This window comes from Castanea sativa, chromosome 5, assembly GCF_040712315.1.
Source record: "Castanea sativa cultivar Marrone di Chiusa Pesio chromosome 5, ASM4071231v1".
In the NCBI taxonomy this organism is placed as follows: Eukaryota; Viridiplantae; Streptophyta; class Magnoliopsida; order Fagales; family Fagaceae; genus Castanea; species Castanea sativa.
In genome coordinates this window covers 13455362-13481127 of record NC_134017.1, presented here as the reverse complement: position 1 = coordinate 13481127, position 25766 = coordinate 13455362, and the positions used below count along the sequence as shown (strand labels likewise).

General features: G+C 39.3%; 3 protein-coding genes across 3 annotated transcripts in view; 1 reads left to right on the top strand and 2 right to left on the bottom strand.

Moving 5' to 3' along the window:
* Positions 1-2859: 2859 nt before the first annotated feature.
* On the bottom strand, positions 2860-4675 carry LOC142634779 (uncharacterized). Its single transcript, XM_075809044.1, has 3 exons — positions 3895-4675; positions 3469-3689; positions 2860-3282 (listed from the first exon to the last, which is right to left on the bottom strand). Exons 1-3 carry the CDS (start codon positions 4673-4675, stop codon positions 2860-2862), a joined length of 1425 nt encoding a protein of 474 aa, XP_075665159.1.
* Positions 4676-5547: 872 nt separating this feature from the next.
* LOC142634778 (uncharacterized) lies at positions 5548-5988 on the bottom strand. Its single transcript, XM_075809043.1, has one exon. It carries the CDS (start codon positions 5986-5988, stop codon positions 5548-5550), a length of 441 nt encoding a protein of 146 aa, XP_075665158.1.
* A 10709-nt stretch (positions 5989-16697) lies between these two features.
* Positions 16698-25766, top strand: part of LOC142634777 (putative LRR receptor-like serine/threonine-protein kinase At1g05700) — a 30120-nt gene continuing 21051 nt past the window's right edge. Inside the window, exons 1-9 of the mRNA XM_075809042.1 lie at positions 16698-16779; positions 16862-17408; positions 17502-17983; positions 18109-18247; positions 18331-18402; positions 18525-18596; positions 18677-18757; positions 18954-19129; positions 19276-19508. Of these exons, the coding sequence (XP_075665157.1) occupies positions 16698-16779; positions 16862-17408; positions 17502-17983; positions 18109-18247; positions 18331-18402; positions 18525-18596; positions 18677-18757; positions 18954-19129; positions 19276-19508 (1884 nt within the window). The remainder of the gene's footprint in view (positions 16780-16861; positions 17409-17501; positions 17984-18108; positions 18248-18330; positions 18403-18524; positions 18597-18676; positions 18758-18953; positions 19130-19275; positions 19509-25766) is intronic.

Below are 25766 nucleotides of genomic sequence, written 5' to 3'. Positions count from 1 at the left end.
GAGTAAATCACAAGTCCTTCAAGAGTCTTCAAAATGTAGCTAGGGTTTTCCTTTTATACATAGAAGTGTTGGACTGAAACACCAAACGTTTTCGTGGGCTTGGGCCTGTTTAAAAATCTACAAAAATTCTTTTTCTACGATTTTCAATCAGTCGAGCTTCATCATTCGATCAGTCGAGCTTCACAAATACTTAATTCTTTTTCCTGTAGCTTGTACATTTTTGAGTGATGACGTAAACAACTTTGAGCAATGTCTAACACTTATCATAGACATGTTTTTGTTCTCGGTTTGCCAACACATGCAAATTTAAACTCTAAACATTTAATCCTAAATCTTTAGAACCTAACATATACATCTTTAGATATGTAATATTCAACCTGAACAATGAAATATTGGGCTCTCTCATTTCCGATGGAACAAAGAAGAAGGATTTTCAAGTGGAGGATTAAGATTTAAGGATAGAGGGTTTTGGTAGGATTGGGTGGCCTAATAATGGACTGTGTATATGAGGGTAAAGGTTTTTTTTTTTTTTTCTTCTTCTTCTTATGGGAGGGGAGTAGTTTAGGCAAGTCAACTCTATAGGATGATTAAGTTCACAAGGAAAGAGGAATGCAGAGAATTTTTTTTATTTTTATTCTCAACATATAAATTTCATTAAACCAAAATGGAAGCCATACAGTTTACATCATTTAGCACTTGATCTACAATCATAGGTGGAGTATCTTCCACCCAGATGACACAATCGTAAATAGACTTGGCATGTCTTGCTAAAATATAAGCCGTGGTGTTGCAGCCTCTACGAGTGTGAGACACCTCCCACGCATTAAACCAACGTAAACCCAATCTAGTGCCTTCAATAACTTTATGGACACAGCTTTGAGTTAGGCCTGGATCGTGTAATAAGCTGACCAACACTTGAGAGTCACTCTCAATTACTATCTGACCCAAGCTGAGATCCCTTGCAAATTGGACCCCTTCTTCCACAGCCTTTGCCTCTACCTCCAACGCTTCCAGAGGCAGCTCCAGTCTTCTGCACAATGCCCCCATGATCTGACCCTTTTCATTCCTAACCACTACTCCTATGCCGCAACTTCTAGACTCCTTGAATACTGCTCCATTCGTATTAACCTTATACCATCCTTGCTTCGGTGGAGTCCACATTTGTGCAGCAACTGAGTGAGCCCTCCTCTGCGTCGGCTTCTCACTTTTGATCTCTTCAATAGAACCAGCCACTAACTTAATAAGCCCCTCCTTTCCTTTGCTATGACCACCATGCGTCACTGTATTCCAATTATTCCATAAGCTCCACGCAGTCATAGAAAACCGCACACAATTAACATTTGGACAAGAATCCACTACCACCCACACTAAATTCAAGAACTCATTCACGGGTTCAGGCAGAGCAGGGAGTTTAATTTTCGTTCCACTCCATGCTTCCTTTGCAAATGTGCAATCCCAAAGTATATGCCCCGATGTCTTACTGTTACCATACAGAGCACAGCAGTCCTCACAGCCAACACCCCTCAAATTTAGCCCATTTCTAGTAGGAAGGATGTTCTTACACACCCTACACATGAAACACTTAATTTTTCTTGGGCATTCCAATTATCAGACCATTTCCCAAATAGCTTTCATCTTCGTATTGTTAGAGCTGCTGCCCATGTCTGACCTTGAAGACCCTTCCTTTAGGCAATTTTGCGCTACCCCGTAATCACTTTTCACTGTAAAATTTCCAGTTGAGGTCCTAGCCCAAATGACCGAATCATCAGGTAGTCTATAATTGATTGGGATGCCCAAGACTATCTCTGCTTCGTACGACATTAAAATGCTTTTGACCTTGGCTACATCCCAGCTCTCCCTATCTATATCAATGAGGTCTGAAACCATCACTTCCTTATATTGAGCTCTCCGAGGGCTGACTACTTTGGATGAATTTGGCCTTGGAATCCACCTATCATTCCAAATGTGAACTTTTTGCCCATTTCCAATGCACCACCAAGAGCCCTTCTTAATTATATCTCTTTCTGCCATAATACTTCACCACATGTAGGAAGGTTTCCTACCCACATAAGCATTTAAGAACGACTCCTTTTCAAAGTACTTAGCTTTGTAAACTCTATGGACTAGAGAGTTTGGTTGCTCCATAATTCTCCAGCCTTGCTTCACTAAGAGTGCCAAATTGAAAGCCTTAAGGTTTCTAAACCTCATACCGCCCTCGGACTTTGGTTTGCATAATTTCTCCCATGAAACCCATGCCAATCTCCTGTCCCTTCCTTTTTGGCCCCACCAGAAATTTCCCATCATTGAGTTCAAATCCTTACACAGAGAGCTCGGGAGCTTGAAAACACTCATAGTGTATGTAGGTGTGGCTTGTGCGACAGCTTTTATAAGGATTTCTCTACTTGCATTGGATAAGAGCTTACCCTTCCACCATGCAATTCTTCTTCCCACCTGATCCTTTATCTGATGGAAAGCTTTCCTTTTTCCTCTTCCAACTAAAGGTGGAAGCCCCAAGTATTTCTCGTGGTTTCTAACTATCTTGGCACCTAGCCTTTGCTTGACCTGGTCTTGCATTTCCATGCTCGTTGTCTTACTAAAATATAAGAATGTTTTCTCCTTAATGATTTTCTGACCCGAAACCCATTCATAATCCTCCAACACCTTCAAAACCCTTTCACACTCCACAATTGGGGCCCTACAAAAAATAATGCTATCATCAGCGATTAGTAAATGAGAGACAATCGGAGCTCCTCTACTTACTGCCACTCCTTTAATATGTCCTTCATTCTCTTCCTTCTTCAACATAGCCGACAACCCTTCCGTGCATAATAGGAATAAATATGGGGAGATTGGGTCCCCTTACCGAAGGCCCCTTGAGGGAACTATCTTCCCTTTTGGCTCCCCATTTATCAGGACTGAGTAGGAGACCATGCTTATGCACATTATCATAAGAGCAATCCACTTCTCATGAAACCCTATTTTCCTCATTATAGCTTCCAAGTAGGGCCATTCAACTTGATCGTATACCTTGCTCATATCAAGCTTCACCGCCACAAGAGCTTCCTTACCCTTTCTTTTCTGATCAATGCAGTGCATAGTCTCAAAGGCGACTAGCACATTGTCTATTATTGATCTACCTAGTACGAATGCACTTTGAGATTCATCAATTACCTCCTTCAAAAAAATTTTCAACCTGTTTGCAAGCACTTTAGAGATAATTTTATACACTACATTGCATAAACTAATCGGTTTGAACTCGGTAATTTTCTGTGGTGATGCTACCTTTAGAATAAGACATATAAATGTTTTATTGAGGGTGTAGGGCAAAATACCAGAATTTAGAGCTTCTAAGACATAGTTTACCACATCAGCTCCTACTATATCCCAATATTGTTGAAAAAATATGGGAGACATACCGTCAGGGCCTGAAGCCTTTGTGGGGTGCATCTATTGTAGAGCTTGCCATACCTCCTCTGCCTTAAACTCTACCACCAGCTCCTTATTCATTTCCTGGGAAACCCGCTTGGAGATAGCACACAGGCTAGCATCAAAATTTGAGGGGTTATCTGACTTGAAGATCTTCGTAAAATATTCTAAGATTATGCTTTCAATACCCTCCTGGTCATCTGTCCATTCCCCCTGATGATTTTGCAACTTGTCTATTCTATTTTTCCTTCTTCGTTGGCTAGCTGTGGCATGTAAAAACTTCGTATTTTGATTGCCCCACTTAAGCCACAACGCCCTAGACCTCTATTTCCACATAATCTCTTCCCTTATTTGAATCTCATTGATTTCCTTTTTCAGCTCCTGAATTTCCCTCGTTTTATCAATCATACCATCTACGGCTTCAAGTTGTTAAAGATGATTTTTTTTCTGCCTTAGGGTGTTGTTAACATTTCCAAACACGCTCCAATTCCACTCCCGAAGATGCTCTTGGCAACTCTTTAGATGCTCCATAATTGTAAACCCGGTAGTACTCAATGGATCCCAAGCTTCCTCGATAACCCCTTTGCAACTTGCTTCCCTCGTCCACATGGCCTAAAAAAAAAAACCTCTTCCTAGCTGGCTTGCGAGACTGTCTTCGATAAAGGAAAAGTGAAAGCAAACAGTGGTCAGAAATTGACATAGAAACATGATGTACACTCGCTTCCGAGAAATTGTCAATCCAGCTCTCACTTGCCACTACCTGATCCAATCTAAGCTTAGTTTGCCGCTTCCCTGCTCTTCCATTGCACCAAGTGTACCTTTGCCCGACAAAGCCCAAATCAAATAGCCCACATCGACTTAGGCACTCCCTGAAATCCTTCATTTGCCTAGCATCTCTCTTCGGACCCCCTAGCTTTTTGTCGGAGTGGGAAATTTTGTTGAAATCCCCAAACACTATCAATGGTAATGAACTTTGTACCTTCAAGACTTCCATTAGTTCCCACGAAATATACCTTTTAGCGGCGTCGGGCTGCCCATAAAACCTAGTTGCACGCCACGGGGTTGGAATAGAACCATCGTGAATATTGACATTAATGTGCGAATTAGAAAAACTCTTGAAACGAACATCAGTGCCTTCTCTCCACAGCAACGCTAAGCCCCCACTTCGACCATCGCTTGGAACTGTAATACACTGCGTATACTCCAACTTGTTTTGAATACCTTTAATCCGATTTATTCCAGCTTTCATATCCAATAGAAAAACCAGAAGAGGATCTTTCGCTCTCACCTCGTTGGCGAGCGTCCGAACTACCAAGGATGACCCTATTCCTCGGCAATTCTAGGCTAGCAAACTCAATTGGCTTAGTGATGCTGCACTGCAGCCACCGCCACATCACCAACCTTTTCCTCCTTACCATTTAGATCTAGATTTCCTCCTTTATTCCCTTTCCTACGTTTTAAATTTCCTGAGTTTGGGTCAAGCTCTTGAAGAGGTGTTGGACCGTCCCTCTTACCTTTGGTTGGGCTTTCACTAGCTTGGGCTGTCTGCTTATTATTTTCCCTAGCCAACCTCTTCCAGTGCCTACTTGTTAGGCCCAAAACTTCAGCTATCCTACCTTTTTTATCATTGAAACTCAATGCTAATGGGCCTAAGATTGAATTTTCTGCATCTGGCCCAACTTCCTTCATCTTTAAGTCTATTCGTGGTGCCAAAATTACTTCAGGCATTAGCTCAGGCACTTAGCACACAGCTATCTCCCTTTGCATTCCTTCCACCAAACCGGGTTTGACAACTGACCTTTCCTCACCAATTCCCCCCAAATCAGCTACCTTCTCCTCTATCTTTCCTTCCATCTCTTTGACCCTACCCTTCTTAGTTAACATTTCTGACACAGGCTTAGGAGTGATTACTGCCCCCACGTCTAGTGTAGGACAGCTGACTGCCTGAATTGTCGTGTCAATCATGTGACTGCTTCCTCCCTCCACCCCTTCCTTTGCTGTGTGCCGCTGCTCTAGTGAGATTGACGGACTTCCTTCAACTATCCCACGCTCCCCTGTGTCTCTTCTTACTCCTTGTGCTAATACTTCCTTCCCTCCCCTTCGCATTGGCTCCCCCCTTAACTAGGCGCCATACTGAAGCTGGCTTGTTCCTTCCTTACCACCTTCTGTCTGCCCCTCACTGCACTCTTTTAGGGAATGATCAAGGAATCCACACCTGTAACAAAAATTGGGTAATCTCTCGTATTTAAAGTTAACCCATTTAGGCTCACCTCTTTCTATTGAGATTTTCTTCCCTCGCACCAGTCTCTTGGTTACATCAATTCGCACTGTAAATTGGAGACGCTTGCCCCATTGCACTCCGGCCTCTATAACATCCACATCTAGCACCGACCCTAAACACGACCCAATAACCCATCCTGTCTCTTTTGTCTTGCTATTCAAGGGTAAATTGTAGATCTGAACCCAAAAAGGAGCCCATTTAACTTCAATCTCCTTCGGTGTCAGCTCCCCTACGTATTCTTGGATGAGGATTAGTTGCTTCTCATAACTCCAAGGGCACATATCTAGAACTTTCTTTTTATCCTTTTCATCTCCGAACTCCACCAAGAACAGTTTCTCCTCTATTTCTGAAATCTAGACCCCTTAATTAGGCTTCCACAACATTCTTAAATTCTTTCTCAAAACGTCCACATTAATGCTCCTTTGAGAAAGGATCTTCATCACAACACAATACTTCCCCACCTTCCTTGTAACTCTTTTGCTTCCACTATCAAGCTCTATTCCCGTGTCTTCTTACTCCGTAAACGTTAGTATCTTCCACTACTCCTCTTACTCCTCTACCATGGTTAGCAAGTCCGTTATAAGTCTTACTATGTAGTACTTTTTAGGCGAACCCGCACTACGAACACTCTAATAACCAAAAACTAACACTACCTCACACAGGGGAGGACACTCCACCTCTGGCAAGAAAGTGCAAGACTTCCTCTTGCTACCACGCGCCTAAGCACGAGAGCACGTAATTTAGCCTATTTAGGTTGAGATTCCTGGCAGTACAATTGTCCTTACCCTTTATTGCAGAGAATTGGATTGAGTTAAGGTGGTATTGCACCTAATACAATACCTCCCAACAGCTGAGACTGAGAGCTAAAAAAAAAAAAAAAACTATCAATCTCAACCGTCGAAGAAAAAAAGTTAAGAAAAATCAAAAGTAAAAGTTAATGAGAAAAAAAAAAAAAATTGTAAGAGAGAAGTGAGGTATTGCATCAGGTGCAATACCCACATGATCTCAATCCCAGAGAATTAATGCAGAGCTATTGTCTTATCATATGTAAACACAAATTGAGTCATTATCACATAATCCTTAGTGTTCCAATGTGAACATGTAGCCCATTAAGAAATCAAAATTTATTGATAGAATCGCAAACTAGTTACAGAATATCTGGTTCCTAAAAAACAAAAGTTACAGAATATCTATAAAAAAAAAAAAAAAAGTAGCTATGCATGTGTGCGTTTGTGTGTGTAAATATATAATTATTTTGTGTGTCAAAAAAATAGTATGACGATCTAGCCATATAGCAATTGAACTACATGTTTGAAACTTTTCTTGAGATGTCTTTTTCCTATTTAGCAAAAAAAAAATTCTTTTTCCTACACCCTAAGGTGCCATGTATTTTTAACCAAAAGTAAGAAGCATCTCTATTTTTTAGATTCATGTAGGAAGTATCTCTCATAAGGCGACAATTTCATCCTTCTATCCCTAGGCAATTTGAACTAGAGAAAAATAAAAAGTAAATAAAAAATCCACAACAACCTATTGACTAAGTTGTTAATATTGTCTTTCTCCAAAAGAAAAGAAAGTTGTTAATATTTTATTATAATTTGTTTACTGTTATGGAAACATATATAACTTGCATGATTGTTGTGCTACCATTTAGTTTTTTAAGATTGGCTGCTTGTGCCACTGTGTACATAGTTGGCATATTTAAAACATAGGTGGCTATTTTTTTTTTTTTTTAAGAATGTTTCAACCTATGGCGTCCGCTCCTGATGATATTCTTTATCATCAGACCAAGACACCAATTGATTTTTGGTATAGGCGGGATTGAACCCCAGATCTCTTATTCAACTATTACAGACTTCACTAGTTGAGCTAACTAGAACCCACAACCAAGGTTGTCAAAATTGGGATCCTACGTAGGATTATGAAAGGCAGTTGGGATCGTAGATTGTAGGATCGAATCGTGGATCGTAAGATCTTACATTATTTGAGAAAAAAACAAAAAATATACATTGGTTTGTTAAATAATCACATAAATTATACATTCATTGATATAATTATTATACTTCACTACATTTATTTGTAAGCATCATTTAAAGAGACAAAAAACCTCAAAATGTGACACTCCATAGGGATATTTTTTATTTGGGTCCAACTGACACCTCTCTATATTAGAGTTGAAAAACTTGGTTTATTAGGATTTTATTTTTCATTTAGGTCCAACTGAGCGTTCTATCAAGTTAAAGAAAATTACAAGAAACCAAGGTCGTTTGGGATCGTCAGAATCGTACAATCCTATCAATCTTGAACGATCGAAAGATCCTTGAAAGATTCAGATCGTTTTGGGCGGGTGGGATTGTAAAATCGTAAGATCTAGATCAGAATTTTAACAACCATGCCCACAGCTCACGTTGCTATTAAAATAACTGTAAGCAAAAACTTTTTGGATAAGGTCCAATCCCAAATATATATATATATATATATATATATATATATATATATATATTAATGAGAAACCTGTTATTTTCTTACTTATCTTTTGGTTTTGCAAGTGGTAGCCAAATTATTATGAGTTAAACTTGTAGCTTTGTTACTCATAATGGACTTCTTCTTTTTCTTTTTTGGCAAAAATGACCCTCTAAGTTTCATCTTTTGTCATTTCAGTCCTCTAACTTTAGTTTCGGTCAATTCAGTCTTTTAAGTTTCAAAAGTGTTTCAATCTAAGCCTTCCACTAACTTCTGTTAATGCTCTACCGTTAAGTGCTTTTTTTTTTTTTTTTTTTCTTCTTCAGTTTTTTATATTAAATATGCAAAAAACTAATTTTAATTGAAAAAAAAAATGAAGAAATCCCCATAACACACCACAAACCCAGCACACAAACAACAAAAAAATTCTTTACATTGATCACGAGATTCACAACTAAAAATGGCATCCAAATGGACCCAAAATTTTAATATACATATTCAGAACAAAGCACAGCAAACAATTATCTAACATCCACCATCAGTAACATATACAATTTACAAATTCCCTACCCACAATGTTTCTAGGTTTTTCTTTTTTTGTGGTTCATTTGGTTTTTACAAACAAAATCAGAAACAAGAATAGATTTGACTAAAAACTAAACTTGAAAACCCAAATCAGATCAGAGAGAGAAAGAATCCAAGGACACCCATATTGGATTGGAGAGAAAGAATCCAACAACACAGACCAGATCGGAGAGGGAGCTTAACCGGGTTGTTCACCAAATCCAAAAGACTTTGAAACCAACCAAACACAATAGCCCAGCCGTGGGTTGAAACTCTAATGAGGGTTTGATAAGAAAACGTAGAGAGAGGAAGACTGGCCTAGTCGAACCGAGTTAAGAGAAAGACAACCACCGCCAAGCAAGGATAGTCGGCAGTGACCGGTGAGGAGCAGTGGCAACAATGTCTTTGGTGGCTTTGACAGGAGGTCTTTGGTTGACTCTTTAGTTATTAGAGAGGATTTGGTCGATAAAATACAATCCCAAAGAGAAGATCAGAGGGGCAATATCGTGAATGTAGAGGGTGATCTTCAGCTGATAGCCCCAGGAAGGGAAGATGATGAAGAACGAGATGTTTTCCCCATCCTAGAGCGCCTCCAACTTACTGTTGTGAGAGGATTCCTTTGCAGGGTGATTATTAGTTTTAACAGAAAGAGAAAACAATTTAATTACATCTTTCTTTCACCATTTTTTTTTAAAATTTAAATCAGTTTTTTGCATTTTTTAATTTAAAAAAAACTGAAGAAGAAAAAAAAAATTGCACTAAATGGTAGAGCATTAACAGAAGTTAGTGGAAGGCCTAAATTGAAACACTTTTGAAACTTAAAGGACTAATTGATTGAAACTAAAGTTAGATGACTGCAATGACAAAATGTGAAACTTAGAGGGTTAGTTTTGCATTTTTGCCCTTTTTTTTTTTCGTAATATAAATGGCTGGTTTATATGCCTAAACATGGGGATGGGGTTCTAGTTACAGCTTATATTTTTCACACTTTAAGATATTTTTTGCACTAATACAGAATATACGTATACCACATTCACATGATGCAAAATATGATCCCCCCCCCCCCCCCCCCCCCCAGGCGGTTTATATGTTTGAATAATTAGTTGTAGTCCATTGGGCATTTTGATAATTGAGGTACCACATCATGAATGATGGCGTGACATCAAAGATATCACTTGATCTTGCCCTAACAATTAGAAACCAAAACGCTGACTTTGGATCACTTTGAGTCTTCGATTGCTGTACAATCTATTAGAACTGAATGAGTCTCCAAGCATATAGGACTAGTTGAAGAAATCAAACTTTTTAATTTGTTATTATTATTTAAAGATATTCAGAAGGTAATGGCATGCTTATATATAAATCTATTAGTCCATTTATCCGGATGGACTTGTAATATATTATGACTTTAGATAATATATACAATGGCTTAACAATCGACTTTAAGGCTAACCGTCTCTGAAAAACAAAGTGTACAAATTATCTTACTTAGCCATCTGTCAGCTCCTAGGAATTGTTTGGCTGTCTATACTATTAGGATCATATTTTATGTAATTGGCTAATTCTTTGACAAAATATACTTTACTTGTAATTAGATAAATCTAAGTTAGGTTTGATACATCAAGAAATATGTTGTTCAAGCATATAAAGTGATCTTACTAAAGTTTCACACACAAGATGTGAACTCTTTTCTACTCCTGATACTATTGTACAAGTACAATGTGATTTCGTCATCACAAGGAATACATGTGGTAGTATATGCTTACTAAATTGTCTAAACTTGTTTTTGAAAATAAAATTGGTTTGACTTGTTTAGTACGTTTTGATCTAAGAATGCTTTGCATCTAGAGGTGATGATGTGTTTCAGTGCTTAACATGATTCTTGATTTCTTGTTTTGGTGTCTATCTTGATTGCATTCATCTTGTGTTGTTTTTCCTCCTTGAAAAACCTTATTTCAGGCTTCTCGATAGATGCTCGATACCTCCTCAATGAAAGCTCGATAGCCTCTTGATACAAGTCTCTTCTATTGAGATTTCTAGGTTTGCTCTTGATACCTCTCGATAGATAGCTCGATCCATCGAGCCAATTCTTTAGAGCCTTTGTCTGCTCGATAGGTGCTCAGTACCTCCTCTATCTATCGAGAATCTTTTGCCATTGATACCTCTCGATCTATCACGTTTTTGTTCTCGATACCTTCTCGATCTATCAAGCTGAGTTTTTCTATATATAGTTGAGGTTCGAGCATGTTCATTTCAAACTCAAATATCTCGATCTCGCTCTTTTCTCTCTCGATCCAAACCTCACTTTTTCACCAAAAACCTTCTTCCCTTTAAGATTTCGGCCTAATCCAAGCCTCAATCTCTTAGTAAGTGTTCTAAATCTCTTCTTCTTCTCATTCTTCATGCATTTTGGACCTAAGTTTTTGTTTTTGTTGAAAATTTTGGGGTTTTGTGGTTTTGATGAAAGTTTTGGGTTAGGTGTTGTTAATATGATTTCACACGCTCATGCATTGCATTCTTTGTCTTTATAACAATGTTTCATGCATTCTAGGATTGTGTGTTTGATTATCTCTTATGAGTGTTATAGTTTGGATTGGGTTTTTGCCCATGATGCAATTTTTTTTGCATGTAAAATGTTCATGCATTATCATGCATTGCACCTCTTTCTTCATTCCTTCCTAAGCATTTTTCTTCTGTTGTGTTTTTTTCTTTTTTCTTTTTTCTTTTTTTCCTTTCTTCTTTTTTTAGTTTCCTAACTATGGCACCCAAGAAATCTGCTCCTTTCAAGAACCCAATCTCACGTCATGGTTCTTCTTCTTCTCTCTATGTTCCCGATTCCGTTAGGTTCCGTGATGAGAATTCCCACAAAGACTTCTATGAGAACTTCACTGACCAGACGATTCATTCGGAACACCCGGTCACTCTGTCTGATTTTACACTCCTCTTCCCCGTGTGTTTAGCTCTCAGGGTTGGGCTTCTCTATGTGAGATACCAAAGAGGTGTCTCGGTGTTTTCATATAGGAGTTCTACTCCAATATGCACTCCATCGACACCTCTGTGCCTAAGTTTACTATGGTATTCCAAGGCACACGTATCGTAGTCACTCCGGAGCTCATTTTCAATGTGCTACGCATCCCTAAGGTAGAACATTCGGACTACCCTAGTCACACTCATCTTCGTTCTATCTCTTGAGATGAGATGACCTCACTATTTTGTGAGAATTTCGTGGTGTAGGGAGAAACTCTAAATTTCTCCACAACCGAGTTTTCTAAGGGTCCAAGGATCTTTAATATGGTGATGACCTTTTTTCTCACATCACAGTCACTCTATAACACAATCATTGAGCCTCGTGCTCATTTTCTTCTCCCTCTTATGGAGGATCTTTCTATAGATTTTCCTTCACATATGATAAAATCTATGACAAATATCTATCGAGACACTGCAACACGTCATAAGTTTATCTTTCCTTCTGCTATCACATGCATCCTCACACACTTGCCTGTCACCATTCCTCCTTCCCCTCTCTTTTACTCCATGGGTGCCATCAGCAAGGAATATATTCAGAGTGATGAACAGTTGGCCGTTGAGCGGCCTCATGTGAAGTCTACTACGATGGATGTTGCCCCCGCTTCTCGACCTTCTTCTTCATCTGCTCCACCTTCTTCGTCTAGAGCAAAGGTCTCCCTCGCTACCATCTTGGATTAGCTTTAGCTCATGCGTGTTGATTTTGGTAGTCGTCTTGACCATCTTTTTGATGAGATGCATCAGATAAACACTAGGATTGGTCGCATCGCTCGCCGCCTATCTCACCTTGGTGGTTTTATTCCTTCTCCCATACCCGAGCCTATTGAGGAGTCTTCTTTGGATGGTGGAGATGATGATGATGATAATGCTTCTAGGTTTGAGTCTGATGATGAGATGGCTACTTCTCAGTGATTCACCCTTTGCCACTTGTGACAAAAAGAGAGAGTAGTTTTGTATATGAAAGTAGTCACGATGTTAGGGGGAGAGCCAGCATAGGGATAGACTAGTTAGGGGGAGAGTTCGTTGAGTGATGTAGTGAGGTTTTGATGTATCTTTCTCACTTCATATACCATGGTCTTGTGACCTTTACATACATTGTTGTCCTTCTCTCTATATATATGATGATGTATATTTCTTCACCTCTATCTTACATGTGTTGTTTCTTTTCTCTCTCTATACACATGTCTTCTCTTTTATATAACTTGTCTCTATTTCACACTTGTTGTCTTGATGGATCTTGTTTAAGTGTTTTAGAAAAGACAGGTTGCAAGTCTTTCATGCCATGATCTCTTTTCTTGCAAAATTTTTGAAGAGCTCATTGTAATAGTTAGGCTTATGTAATTCTTTTTGTAATAGCTATGGAGATTGTTGCTTTATACTCCTCCAATAATTATGCTTATGTTTTTGTCATAGATTGCTAATGGGGGAGATTGTTAGGGTCATATTTTATGTAATTGGTTAATCCTTTGACAAAATGCATTTTACTTGTAACTGAGTAGATCTAACTTGGGTTTAATACATCAAGAAATATGTCGTTCAAGTATATCAAGTTTTCGTATTAAAGACATGAAAATTGATCCAAGAAACAAGTGAAGAAAAGCTATTTCATTAAGTCTCGATAGATAGCTCGATAGATACTGTTTTTGAGACTAAATGAGAAGCTCGACAGATAGCTCGATAGAAGCTCAATCAATCGTGAATTATGATTTTTAGATTTCTAGATCTGAAATTTGGCCCAAGCTTATGTATTTGTTTAGGGTTTATTTTTTCACAACTTTATACATATATAAGACTTATTTTAAGAACCGTCATATACGGATACAGAGACCAAAGAGTTTTTTTTTTTTTTGGTGAGAAGCTACTACATTTTTACACCATAGGGTTTTGTAATCATGTGCTTCTTGATCTTCATTGTTGATGAAGTGAAGAACTTTGCAGCCAACAACATCCATTCAAGTTGCAAGAGTTAGTCACATACTGAGATCTGTGCAAAAGGGTTAGTCACAAATTGGAGATTTGTGCATCAAAGGAAAGAAGGCTACAAGAAGATCAAGTCCAATTGAGTATTAGAGCAAGGGTTCAACTGTAGGTTGGTATTTCGAGATAGGCCTAAGTAGTAGTAAGATTTCTTATACTTGTAACCAATTGATTGTTGATTAGTGGATTCTTGGGAGTGGTGGCCACCCAGTGGGGTTTTTGACTTGTGAGAGGTTTTTCTCATTTGTCAACAAATTACCGTGTCAAATTTATTTTCTGCTGCATTTAGTATTTTTGGTGATTTGTTGATGCCTCCACTATTTGCATGCAATTTAGCCTAATTAATCAACTTGGGTATTTGAATTAATTAACTGGGGTCAATCTATCTTAACCCAACATATACCATAATGTTAGAGAGAGAATACCTTGAGGAGCCTTCAATTGCAAATTTAGGATTAGGGGTTGATTTCTCTCGGGATTGCAAAATTTGATTTAGGGTTTGGGGTTGATTTCAAATGGGTTTCTGTGGGTTTGGAAAATTGGGATTTTGTTTTTTCTATTGTGTGGCTTTTAATTTAGGTTTTGGGGTTGATCTCAAATGGATTTGTGGGATTTTTTTGCCACTATCGAGTGAGATTTGATTTAGTGTTTGGGGTTGATTTCAAATGGGGTTCATTTTTTTAATTGGAACAACACCTTCTGTATATTAGAGTTGGTAAGGAGCCACTGGTTGTGGCCGTGGGTTTGGTAGCTGAATGGTAATTGAAAATTGGGGTTTGGAATAGCAGAGTGGCAATGGGACAAATTGGAACAAAGAAGAAGAAAGGTAGAGTTTTTGGTTCGCATGTCAGTTTTCTTTCATTGTTCCTGTTAGAATAAGTACCATTTTTTTCTTAAAAACACATTCATACCAAATACATTATTATGCTTTTCAGTTTTTTATTTTTTTATTTTATAAATGTTATTAGAATTAGACATGGCCAATAATAATTTTTTTTTTTTTTGCATTATGAGTACTTTATGTGGTTTTACAATACTTTTTAAACCATAATTTTTACTTCATTTTCTTTGCACAGCTTTCTATAGAAAAAGAAGTTTACAAGATGATTTACAAGCTTCAGCTAAAGCCTAAAGAGGTGGTACTATAAGTAGATTAACCTTTTTAACCATTGGTGATATCTTAGTACAATTTATCATAGTATCCCTTAAACGATCAAGATCAATGTATATTCATTATTTTGAACTTGTATAAGTAGATTCAACAATTTTAGCCATTCACCTGTCTCTATGTGTTAGGACATATGTGATTCATGTTAGGAACATATATCATCACGTATTGGTTAATTTTTTGACAAAACGCACTTTACTTGTATTTGGGTAGAACTAGGATGTGTTTAATACTTCAAAGAACAAAGTTTCAAGTTCAAGTGTTAAAGCTATGCAAGTCTGTCCAAGAATAAAGTGATGAAGTGTTAGTTTTTAAAACTCGACAGCCAGTATCTATCCAGATTTAAAAAGCTGTCTAAGCACGAAGCTCGACAACTGCTCGATAGATAGGGTATCTATCGAGAATTATGAAAATCAGATTTTTAGTTCTGATTTCACGTTAATCCGTGAGTATGTGTTTGAGCTTTGTTTTCTCACAACCTTAAACATATATAAGAATTATTTTAAGGGCCGTCATAAAAAGTACAGTTGCACAAGTGTGAAGCAAAGAGTTGTTCATGCAAATTGTGACCTGAAACCTAGTTTGCCTTAGTTCATCTTGAAGAGGCTGTTGTGTTTGTATACCATAGGGTTTTGTGACCAAGCAACTTTGTGATCTTCATCATGTGATGAACTAAAGAACTTTTCAGCCAACATTCTTCTCAAGTTGGTGATCAAGTCGGATCCGCGAATCTATTGGTTAGTCACGTACTAGGAGTCATGCATTAAAAGGAGAGATTGTCACTACAGAACAAGTCCAATTGGGTATTGGGGTAAGGGTTCAATCGTAGGTTGGTATAAAGTACTGGGATTCCTTTACTTGTAACCGCTTGTTGTGATAATAGTGAATTCTCGGGAGTAGTGACCTTAAAATCACCCGGTGGAGTTTTTGACTTGGAGCTTTTCCCCATTCGAAAACAAATCACCTTGTCAAATTTATTTTTCACTGCATTTTGTTTAGTTGGTGATTTGTTTGTGCTACCACGTATATTACATGTTAATTTGATTAATTAATAAATTTGGGTAATTAATTAATAAATTCATCACAATGGGTCAATACATTTTTGGCCTATCACTATGTATTTTTTGGAAGTTAATAAAAGATTGTTTTAAATTTTTACCAGTTTTTTTTTTTTTTTTTTCATTTAACGTTGTGCCAAACATTAGAAAATATTTTACACAACATTTTCATGTACACTGCCAAACACTGTAAAATGAAAATATTTTCCTACAAATATTTTACATGTAAAATATTTTACCTCCGCAAATATTTTACATCGAAACAAACAGAGCTTTAAAGACAATGCCAACAGATGGATTTGAAAGGAAAATTTTTTTTTTTGGAGAAAAAAAAGAAATAATGTTAGTGTATCTTTTGACAAAGACGGGATTTGGTTGTGGTATATCATTTTTCACTACGTATAAGTAAGAGTAGTTCTAGAATCACAAATTATTTCACAATTTTTTTTATTACAATTTTGACGTGGCAGACTGTGAGTGGTTAATCATCACTTATACGTGAAAATACTTTTTTTTCTTTACTAATTATAATCTGTCACATCATAGTTGTGGCAAGAAGTTGTGAATAGTTTTGTGGTCCTAGAATTTTTCTATAAGTAATTGACTCGGCTGCTCAAATACTTTAATCTCATCAATGTACAACTTGCACAACATACAACTTATTGCAAAGCACTATTTATTGGATTGAAATCTGAAAAGTGAACAGGCATGCCAAGGAATCTAAACGGTGTTGGAAATGGCAAAGCATTTTCTATTTGCAATAATAATTCATGGTGCTTTTGCTCTCACAGTCCTTGTTCATTCCCAGGATCAATTAGGTTTGACAATCTAAATCTTTTGAGCACCACTGTATATCAATTGTTGCACTTTAAACATAGAGCTAATCCTCTTGTATTTCAGGCTTCATCAGCATAGACTGTGGGATACCAGATGGCTCAAGCTATAAAGATGGAATAACAGAAATCAATTACACTTCCGACACAACTTTCACAGAAACTGGGGTAAATGGGAATATTTCAGTCGAATACAGGAGCAATTCTCTTGAACAACAGTTTTGGACTGTCCGCAGCTTTCCTGAAGGAACCAAAAACTGTTACACTTTAAGACCTTCACCAGGCAAAAACAGGAACTATTTGATCCGAGCGAGTTTCATGTATGGGAACTATGATGGCAAAGGCAAAATACCAACATTTGATTTGTATCTTGGAGTAAACAGGTGGGACACTGTGGCGGTGTCAGATGCATTAAGTACAAAAACCAAGGAAATTATGCATCTATCCTTATCAGAAGACATCTATATTTGTCTTGTAAACACAGGCAACGGGACACCTTTCATATCAGTGTTAGAGTTAAGACCTTTGAACAACAATACTTACATACCTAACACAGGATCACTGGATCTCTACTTGCGGTTGGATTGTGGTTCAACAACCAATAGAACTTACCGGTAAGCCATTTTCAATCTCATCGTTTCGGTAAGACTCAGTAAAGTCATTTTCAAATAAATAGCCTGATATATATGATATTCTTTTCTACTTAGGTACAAAGATGATGTTTTTGATCGCATATGGTCACCCTTGGTCACAGATGTATGGAAAAGCATTAGTACCAATCAAACGATTGACGCCACAGACCACAACTATTTCCAAGTACCATCGGTTGTCATGAATACTGCAGCGACAAAATTTGATATAAATGCTTCCTTAGGCTATGAGTGGACTCCTGATGATGGTAACACAGTGACCCAATACATCTACATGCACTTTGCTGAAGTAGAAAAGCTTCATCCGAACCAGTCTAGAGAACTAAACGTCTATTTGAATGGGATATGGTGGCGTGGGCCTTTAGTTCCTTACTACTTATCAACGTGGACAATGTTTAGCGTAGGAGATGGAGAGACTGGAGAATATTTTAATTTTTGGGTAAATAAAACTGACACTTCCACCCTTCCGCCCATTCTCAACGCCTTTGAGATCTACACGTTGAAACAGCTTTTACAAGCACAAACAGACCAAACAGATGGTACGTTCTTACGGCATTAAAAATGCACCACAACATGCTTAATTTGTCTAAGATCATTATCCCTTAATGTTTTTTTTTTTTTTTAACCTCTTTGATATATATTTTTCGTTCTATGAAATAATTAGTTGACGCTATCAAGAATATCAAGTCAATGTATGGAATAAAGAGAAACTGGCAAGGAGATCCTTGTGCCCCTAAAGATTACTCGTGGGACGGTCTTAGTTGCAGCTACAATGCTTTCGATTCACCGAGCATCATTTCCTTGTAAGTTTATACCTTCTATGTAAAGTATATATTTTAACATTTTAATTAATTACAAATACTCAATTTGTTGATCTCCATATTAGGAACTTATCATCAAGTGGATTGACTGGGGAAATAGCTCCTTTCATATCAAATCTCACAATGATACAATATTTGTAAGCATTTCACAAAAACCAGATATACTCAATATTTTGCTAATTAAATCGAAATAGCTCTTTTTTTTCCCCCCTTTTATGGTGACTGATATTAAATTAACATGCTGGCTTGCTTATTTCAGGGATCTATCAAACAATAGCTTAAATGGAACTGTTCCCATTTTTCTGTCACAGCTACCTCTCTTGCATGTTCTGTAAGTTACTCAGGATTCAAGTTACATTGTCAGTTTATGTTAGTATGAATGTAGAAATCATACTTTATCTATCTTTACAGAAACCTTCAAAATAACAGCCTCTCAGGGTCAATTCCTATGGAACTCATTGAAAGATCAAATAAGGGATTACTTTTGCTCAGGTCTGTCTTTTACTCATGAGGATTATCGTTATTTTAAATCATTTTTCCTTTGACACCAAATTTCTTTCTATAAAGTAGTGCTAGCATATATCCAAACTTTTAAGAGTTCTATAGCCACCGTTAGTATAAGATAGAAGATCAAGAGGTTCTTGGTATCAGCTGCAGTTTAATGTTTTACTTTCATCGTTGATACTAGTGTTGGAGGAAATCCAAATCTTGCTAGTGATGGAGTGAATCCAAATCCTTGTGTGTCCAGTCTATGCAAAAAGAAAAAGAATATTGTTGTTCCAGTAGTAGCAGCAGTTTTTGGAGTTGCCATCCTCTTATTATGTGGAATTGCTCTCTTATGGCACCTAAAAAGGAGGAAAAAAGGTAGAATTACAATTTATGTTTGTATATTCCAAAAGCTTGGATGTTTTGGGGTATCCCAATTTTAGATCACAAAAATGTCAATTTTGTGTGGAAGCAAAAGGGACAAAGATATCATATGCTTCATTAAATTGTCATGATCTTAGCAGATGTGCCGGCAGGGGAGATGAACTCTGTATACAATGAACAAGTTAGGGTGTTGGAGTCTAAGAAACAGCAGTTCACATACTCAGAGGTCCAGAGCATTACCAACAATTTTGAAAGTGTTATCGGGAAAGGAGGCTTTGGAACAGTTTACCATGGGTACTTAGATGGCTTTCAAGTTGCTGTGAAGATGCTTTCACCTTCATCAGATCAAGGGTATAAGGAATTTCAGGCAGAGGTAGGTAACAATATTCTCAACTGTGAGAGTGATAAATAACTTGATATTAATGAAAGATAATCACAATGGCCTACGTCTTACGATTTAAAGCAAAAAGTCCTTTATGGCTATATATTTATTATTTTGAACTATATGTTATAACTTATAATGTATCCAATGTAGAGTATATATAGAATTATATTTGGCACCGATAGTGTTCTATAAAGCTATGGTTTAAATATTTATAGCAATATCTAAATATATTCTGGCATCCCACTCAAACTCTAACTTGGAAAGAAAGTCTTTATAGCCAATTGAATGAATCAAGTCCCACCAAGAAATGACAAAAAATATATCAAAGATGAAGTAACCCGGTGAAGCATGCGATGCATGCATGTGAAAGATGTGGAAAGACATCTAAGGTGTGTGAGCATAAATAGACGTGTCTTTAACATGTGTATTGTATGGAAGCAACATTCCAAGTGTTGGGTTAAGATATATTGACCTTATTAATTAATTTAATTACCCAAGTTGATTAAATAGGTCAAATTACATGTAAATGGTAGAGGTACCAACAAATCACTAAATAAATTAAATGCACAACGGAAAATAAATTAAAACGGTAATTTATTGACAAATGGGAAAAACTTCTCGCAAGTCAAATACCCCACCAGATGAGTTTAAGATCATTATTCCCAAGAATCCACTAATCAATAATCATATGGCTACAAGTATGAGGAATCTTACCACTACCCTAGCCTATCCTAAAATACCTGTGGGGGGTAAGAGTTATTAAATAAACAAATGGGCTTTGGGCTTAATCAATCGGTACCAGTTTGTTTTAGTCACTGGGACCCTAAGCCCACGAGTCAACCTATACTGCAGAGGTCCGAGGAGTTGTCCAAGGATGGATGTCTCCTTGGACAGGTCCGCCGAAGACCCTGAGATTTGCCAAGAAGGTTAAGGGCAGAATCTTGGAAAAACTGATGGGTAAGAGGGTGATCCAAGCACCCTCTAAGATGCAAGGACATGAGATAAATATCTATGGAAAAGACTACTACCTCCACATTAAAAACCCTGCATCTACCTTCTTGGCTGCATCAATGGGGAAATGACACCTGAACAGTAGAATTCAGCTTTCTGGCTATGGATTGAAGACTTTAAAAAGGTGGCAGATGGGACAAGTATCTAAAGGGAAGATTTGTATGACACGTGAAGGAGCCAGTATAGAAGAAGCATATAAGGAGGCCAGGAGGAGAGAGAGGGGGATCGGCAATTTTTCTCTGCTAAACAAAAATAGGAACTAAGGATTGTAAACTTTGACCTGGAAAGAGAATATCTATACAAACCATCCTCGACTTACGTCCGAGGAGATCTATTTGTTATATTCATTCATCATTTGCACGGATTGTAACATTCCAACCTGTTAGTTGAACTTCCAACATCCCGAACCTAGATTTCAAACCTATACTCTACAAATTTTATTGTATAAGGCTCATTAGGCCTGAGCCCAACATTCGTGTTTTGGGTCCGGGTACAATTGTGCACTTACAATTGACGCCGTCTGTGGGAATCTAGCGTTGAAAGGAATTGGAATATCATGGCAGGTTTAGGTTCACACCATGCAGAATCTCAAGGATCACAGCCCGAAGATCTTTTTAAGCGTCTTAAGCGCCGGAGGGATCAAGAGGGAAGTGTTCATACCATATATCCTGGCGCGAGTCATACGCGCGGTGGAGGTAGTGCCACCCATGAAGATGATGCCAAGGCCATGAAGAGGGAGATTAACCACCTCAAAAAGAAGCTGCGCTGTGTCAGATGAAGGCGGACTTCACCTCCATCCAATCCTTCTTCAGAAGAATCTCGGGGAAGCAGTTACAGTTCAAGGTCCTGGACGTCCCCCAGCAAAACCTCCTCTTGTGAAGAGGATGACCTACCGAATCGCAGGCCTAAGAAGCTCCCCTCCAGGGGCTTAGGGAATGACGCTATGAGCCGAGCCCTACACCAACTCTCCAAGTCGCCAGTCTCACGTAAGATTGAGAATGGAAGGCTCCCCAAGCAGTTCACCTAGCCCACCTTCACCATTTATAATGGCCGGACAGACCCGGTGGAGCATGTAAGCCACTTTAATCAAAGGATGGCGGTGCATTCTCACAATGAAACTTTGATGTGCAAAGTCTTTCCTTTTAGCTTGGGACCTGTCGCTATGAGATGGTTCAATGGGCTAAAGTCGGGGTCTGTCAGTTCATTTGGGGAACTTACTAGGGCATTCATGTCTCGGTTCATTACATGCAGCAGAGTTCCTCGACCATTGGACTCGTTATTATCTATGGCTATGAGGGAGGGGGAGACGCTGAAAGCATACTCTGACAAATATTGGGGGATGTTCAACGAGATAGATGGAGATTTTGACGAGGTGGCGATCAATACTTTTAAGGTGGGCCTTCCCACTGATCATGACTTGAGTAAATTCTTGACCAAAAAGCCCGTACGGAGTGTACGTCGCCTCATGGACCGTATAGACGAGTACAAAAGGGTTAAAAAAGATCAACAGCAAGGTAAGGGTAAGGCGAAGGTTATCCCTTAGGAAAAAAGGGATTTCAGGTCGGACAGGTATCACAACAATAAGCTGAGGAGAGATTACTATAGGCAGTCTAGCTCATCCACTCCTCAAACAGTTAATACGGTATTCCAAGAGCTAGTGCACCAACTACTGGAGAAAGTCCGTAAGGAACCCTACTTTAGATGGCCTAGAAAGATGGCGGGGGACCCTATAAAGCGGAATCAGAAGCTTTTTTGTCAATATCATCAGGATGTGGGTCATACTACGGAGAACTGCCGGACCCTCTGGAACAACTTGTTGGCGAGGGGAAATTGAAACAGCATCTATACCAGCCTAACGGGCAAGGCAGTCAGTCTGGCTCAAATAATCAGAAGAACAACTTATCTCGGCCGTCCTTGGGAACGATTAACGTTATCTTCACCGCACCTGGCAGGACCGGTTCTTGTCCTACCAGGGTGATGGCAGTTTCACACTCCTAGGCCGAGGAGTCAGGCTCGAAGCTGAAAAGGATTAAAAGGAATGTGCCAGTCCTAGGGTTCTCGGAAGAGGATAAGGTGGGGACCATCCAACCCCATGATGATGCCCTGGTGGTCACTTTAAGGATAGGGAATTACGATGTAAAAAGGGTGATGATTGATCAAGGCAGCGGCACAGATATCATGTACCTTGACTTATTCAAGGGGCTGAGGTTGAAACTGGAGGATCTCACTCCTTATGACTCGCCACTAATAAGCTTTGAAGGTAAAGCTATCATACCAAAGGGACAGATTCGATTGCCTGTACAATCTGTCCCGGAAATGGTCGAGGTGGATTTTATCGTGGTTGATGCATATTTCCCATACACGGCCATCCTCGCCAGGCCTTGGTTGCACGCTTTGGGTGCTGTTTCCTCCACCTTGCATGTTAAAGTAAAGTTCCCTTCGGGGGAATTCATTGAAGAAATTCTTGGTAGCCAATCAGTGGCAAGGCAATGCATATCTGCTGCAGTACTGCATCAGTCCTCGGCCGGAAAGGACTTATAGCAATTAACGACTCCGGATGCGCCCAAAGTGGTGACGTCGGAGGAGACCATGTGTGAAGATTTGGAGAAGTTTTTGATAGCTGATGATCCTAAAAGGTTCTTTCAAGTTGGGGTACGTTTACCACACCAAGAGAAGATGGAATTGGTGGAGTTTTTAAAGGATAGCATCGATGTTTTTGCCTGGGATCCCTATGAGGCTCTAGGGGTTGACCCAAGCTTCATTTGTCATCATTTGAATGTCAACCCTGCTATTGTTCCTAGAAGGCAACCACCTCGGTGTTCCTCCAAAGAGCACTCCGAGGCTGTTAAAGAAGAAATGCTCAAGCTCAAGAGGGCTGTGTTTATTAAAGAAGTTTTTTACCCGGAGTAGTTGGTGCATACAGTTGTGGTGAAAAAGAAGAACGAAAAGTGGAGAGTATGTGTGGACTTCACAGATTTGAACAAAGCCTGCCCAAAGGATTCATTCCCGATGCCAAGCATCGATCAGCTTGTGGATGCCACGGTCGGACATCCTCGGATGAGCTTTTTAGATGCCTTCCAAGGCTATCACTAAATTTCTTTGGCAACGGATGATCAGGAAAAGACTACCTTCATTACTCCAATAGGGAACTGTCACTATAAAGTAACGTCGTTCGGGTTAAAGAATACAGGGGCTACTTATCAAAAGATGATAACCAAAATGTTTGAGTCACAACTTGGAAAAACCATTAAGGTATATGTGGACGATATGGTAGTGAAGAGTAAGACAATACCCACGCACGTGAAAGATCTGGACGACACCTTTCAAATACTTAGAAAGTACAAGTTGCGCCTTAACGCCACAAAGTGTTCGTTTGGGGTAGGTGCCGGAAAGTTTCTACGCTACATGGTGACTCATAGAGGAATAGAAGTGAATCTGGCGCAGTTCAGAGGCATCCAAGGTTTACAGTCACCTTGGAATCCAAAGGAAGTTCAGAAGTTGACCGGAATGATTGCTGCTCTCAGCAGATTTATCTCTCGGTCAGCTGATAGGTGCAAGCCTTTCTTCCAACTGTTGAATAAATGGAAAGGATTCCAATGGTCCGAGGAGTGAGTTTTAGCTTTCCAGCAACTTAAGGAATATCTTTCCCGGCCACCCATTATGTCTTGGCCGAAGGTTGATGAAATCCTGTTTACGTACCTGGCTGTCGCCGTCCATGCAGTCAACCTGGTCCTCATAAGGGACGACGGTGGGGTACAAAGACCGGTCTATTATGTTAGCAAGTCTTTGAATGAAGCTGAGGTGCGTTATTTACCCTTGGAGAAGGCGCTTCAGGCCGTAGTCCATGCTACGCGAAAGCTCCCTCACTATTTCCAATCCCACACCATCGTGGTCCTCACCCAACTACCTCTCAAGTCAGTGTTACACAGTTCTGACTACTCCGGAAGGGTAGCTAAGTGGGGAACTATTTTGGGAGCTTTTGATATCAAATACATGCCGCGCACCTCGGTGAAGGGCCATATTCTCGTAGATTTGGTGGCGGAGTTTACTAAACCATTGTTGGAAGAAACAGTGAAAGAATCACATATGGATGAAAAATCAGTTGGCATGGTCATGGACAAAGGACCCCCGATTTGGAAAGTGTCCGTTGATGGGGCAGCCAACCAGAGGGGGTCTAGTGTCGAACTTGTTTTGGTATCCCCTGAGGGAATTGTCTTCGAAAATTCTTTGAGATTAGCATTCTCGGCAACTAATAACGAGACCGAGTACGAAGCAGTCTTAGTTGGTATGAACATGGTGCGTAGGATGGGAGGAAGAGAAGTTCATATGTTCTCGGATTCTCAGTTAGTGGTCGGACAAGTGACGGGGACTATGGAGGCTAGGGATCCACGAATGCAAGAGTACCTGACCTAGGTCAAACGTTTACAATCTGAATTTGATTCCTTTATCCTTTCTCATGTTTCTAGAAGTGGAAACACACATGCAGACTCGTTGGCCACCTTGGCGACGTCCTTGGCTCAGTGTTGGCCTAGGATTATCCTCGTCGAAGACTTGCTAGAGCCAACTCTGACCACTGCAAGTGCCGCCCGTATCCACCTGATAAGGCCTGGACCCAGTTGGATTGACCCTGTGGTATCTTTTCTGAAGAGCGACATTCTTCTTGAGGACAAGTCTGAGGCAGATAAGATTCGTTGAAAGGCGCCTCATTTCTGGCTGTCCGAAGATCAGAAATTGTATAAATGCTCCTTCTTTGGACCATACTTGTTATGTGTACACCCTGAGTCAACAGAGGCAATTTTAGAAGAATTGCATGAGGGAATCTGAGGAAGCCATACTGGGGGGAGGTCCTTGGCCCATAGGGTTTTAACTCAGGGATATTAGTGGCCCAACATGCAGAGGGAAGCTCAGGACTACGCAAAAAAGTGTGACCAATGCCAAAGGTTTGCTCCCAACATTCATCAGCCTAGGGGAGTCCTTAATCCTTTGTCTAACCCTTGGCCTTTCGTTCAATGGGGGTTGGACATAGTAGGGTCTTTTCTGAGGGCTGTGGGAAACAAAAGGCGGCTGCCTTTGGGGACCGACTACTTCACCAAGTGGGTCGAAGCTGAGCCCTTAGCAAATATTAGGGATATCGACTCCAAGAAGTTTATTTGGAAGAATATTATCACTAGATTTAGGGTGCCCCACACGCTTATTTTAGATAATGGCGTTCAATTTAACAGCAGAGCTTTCAGG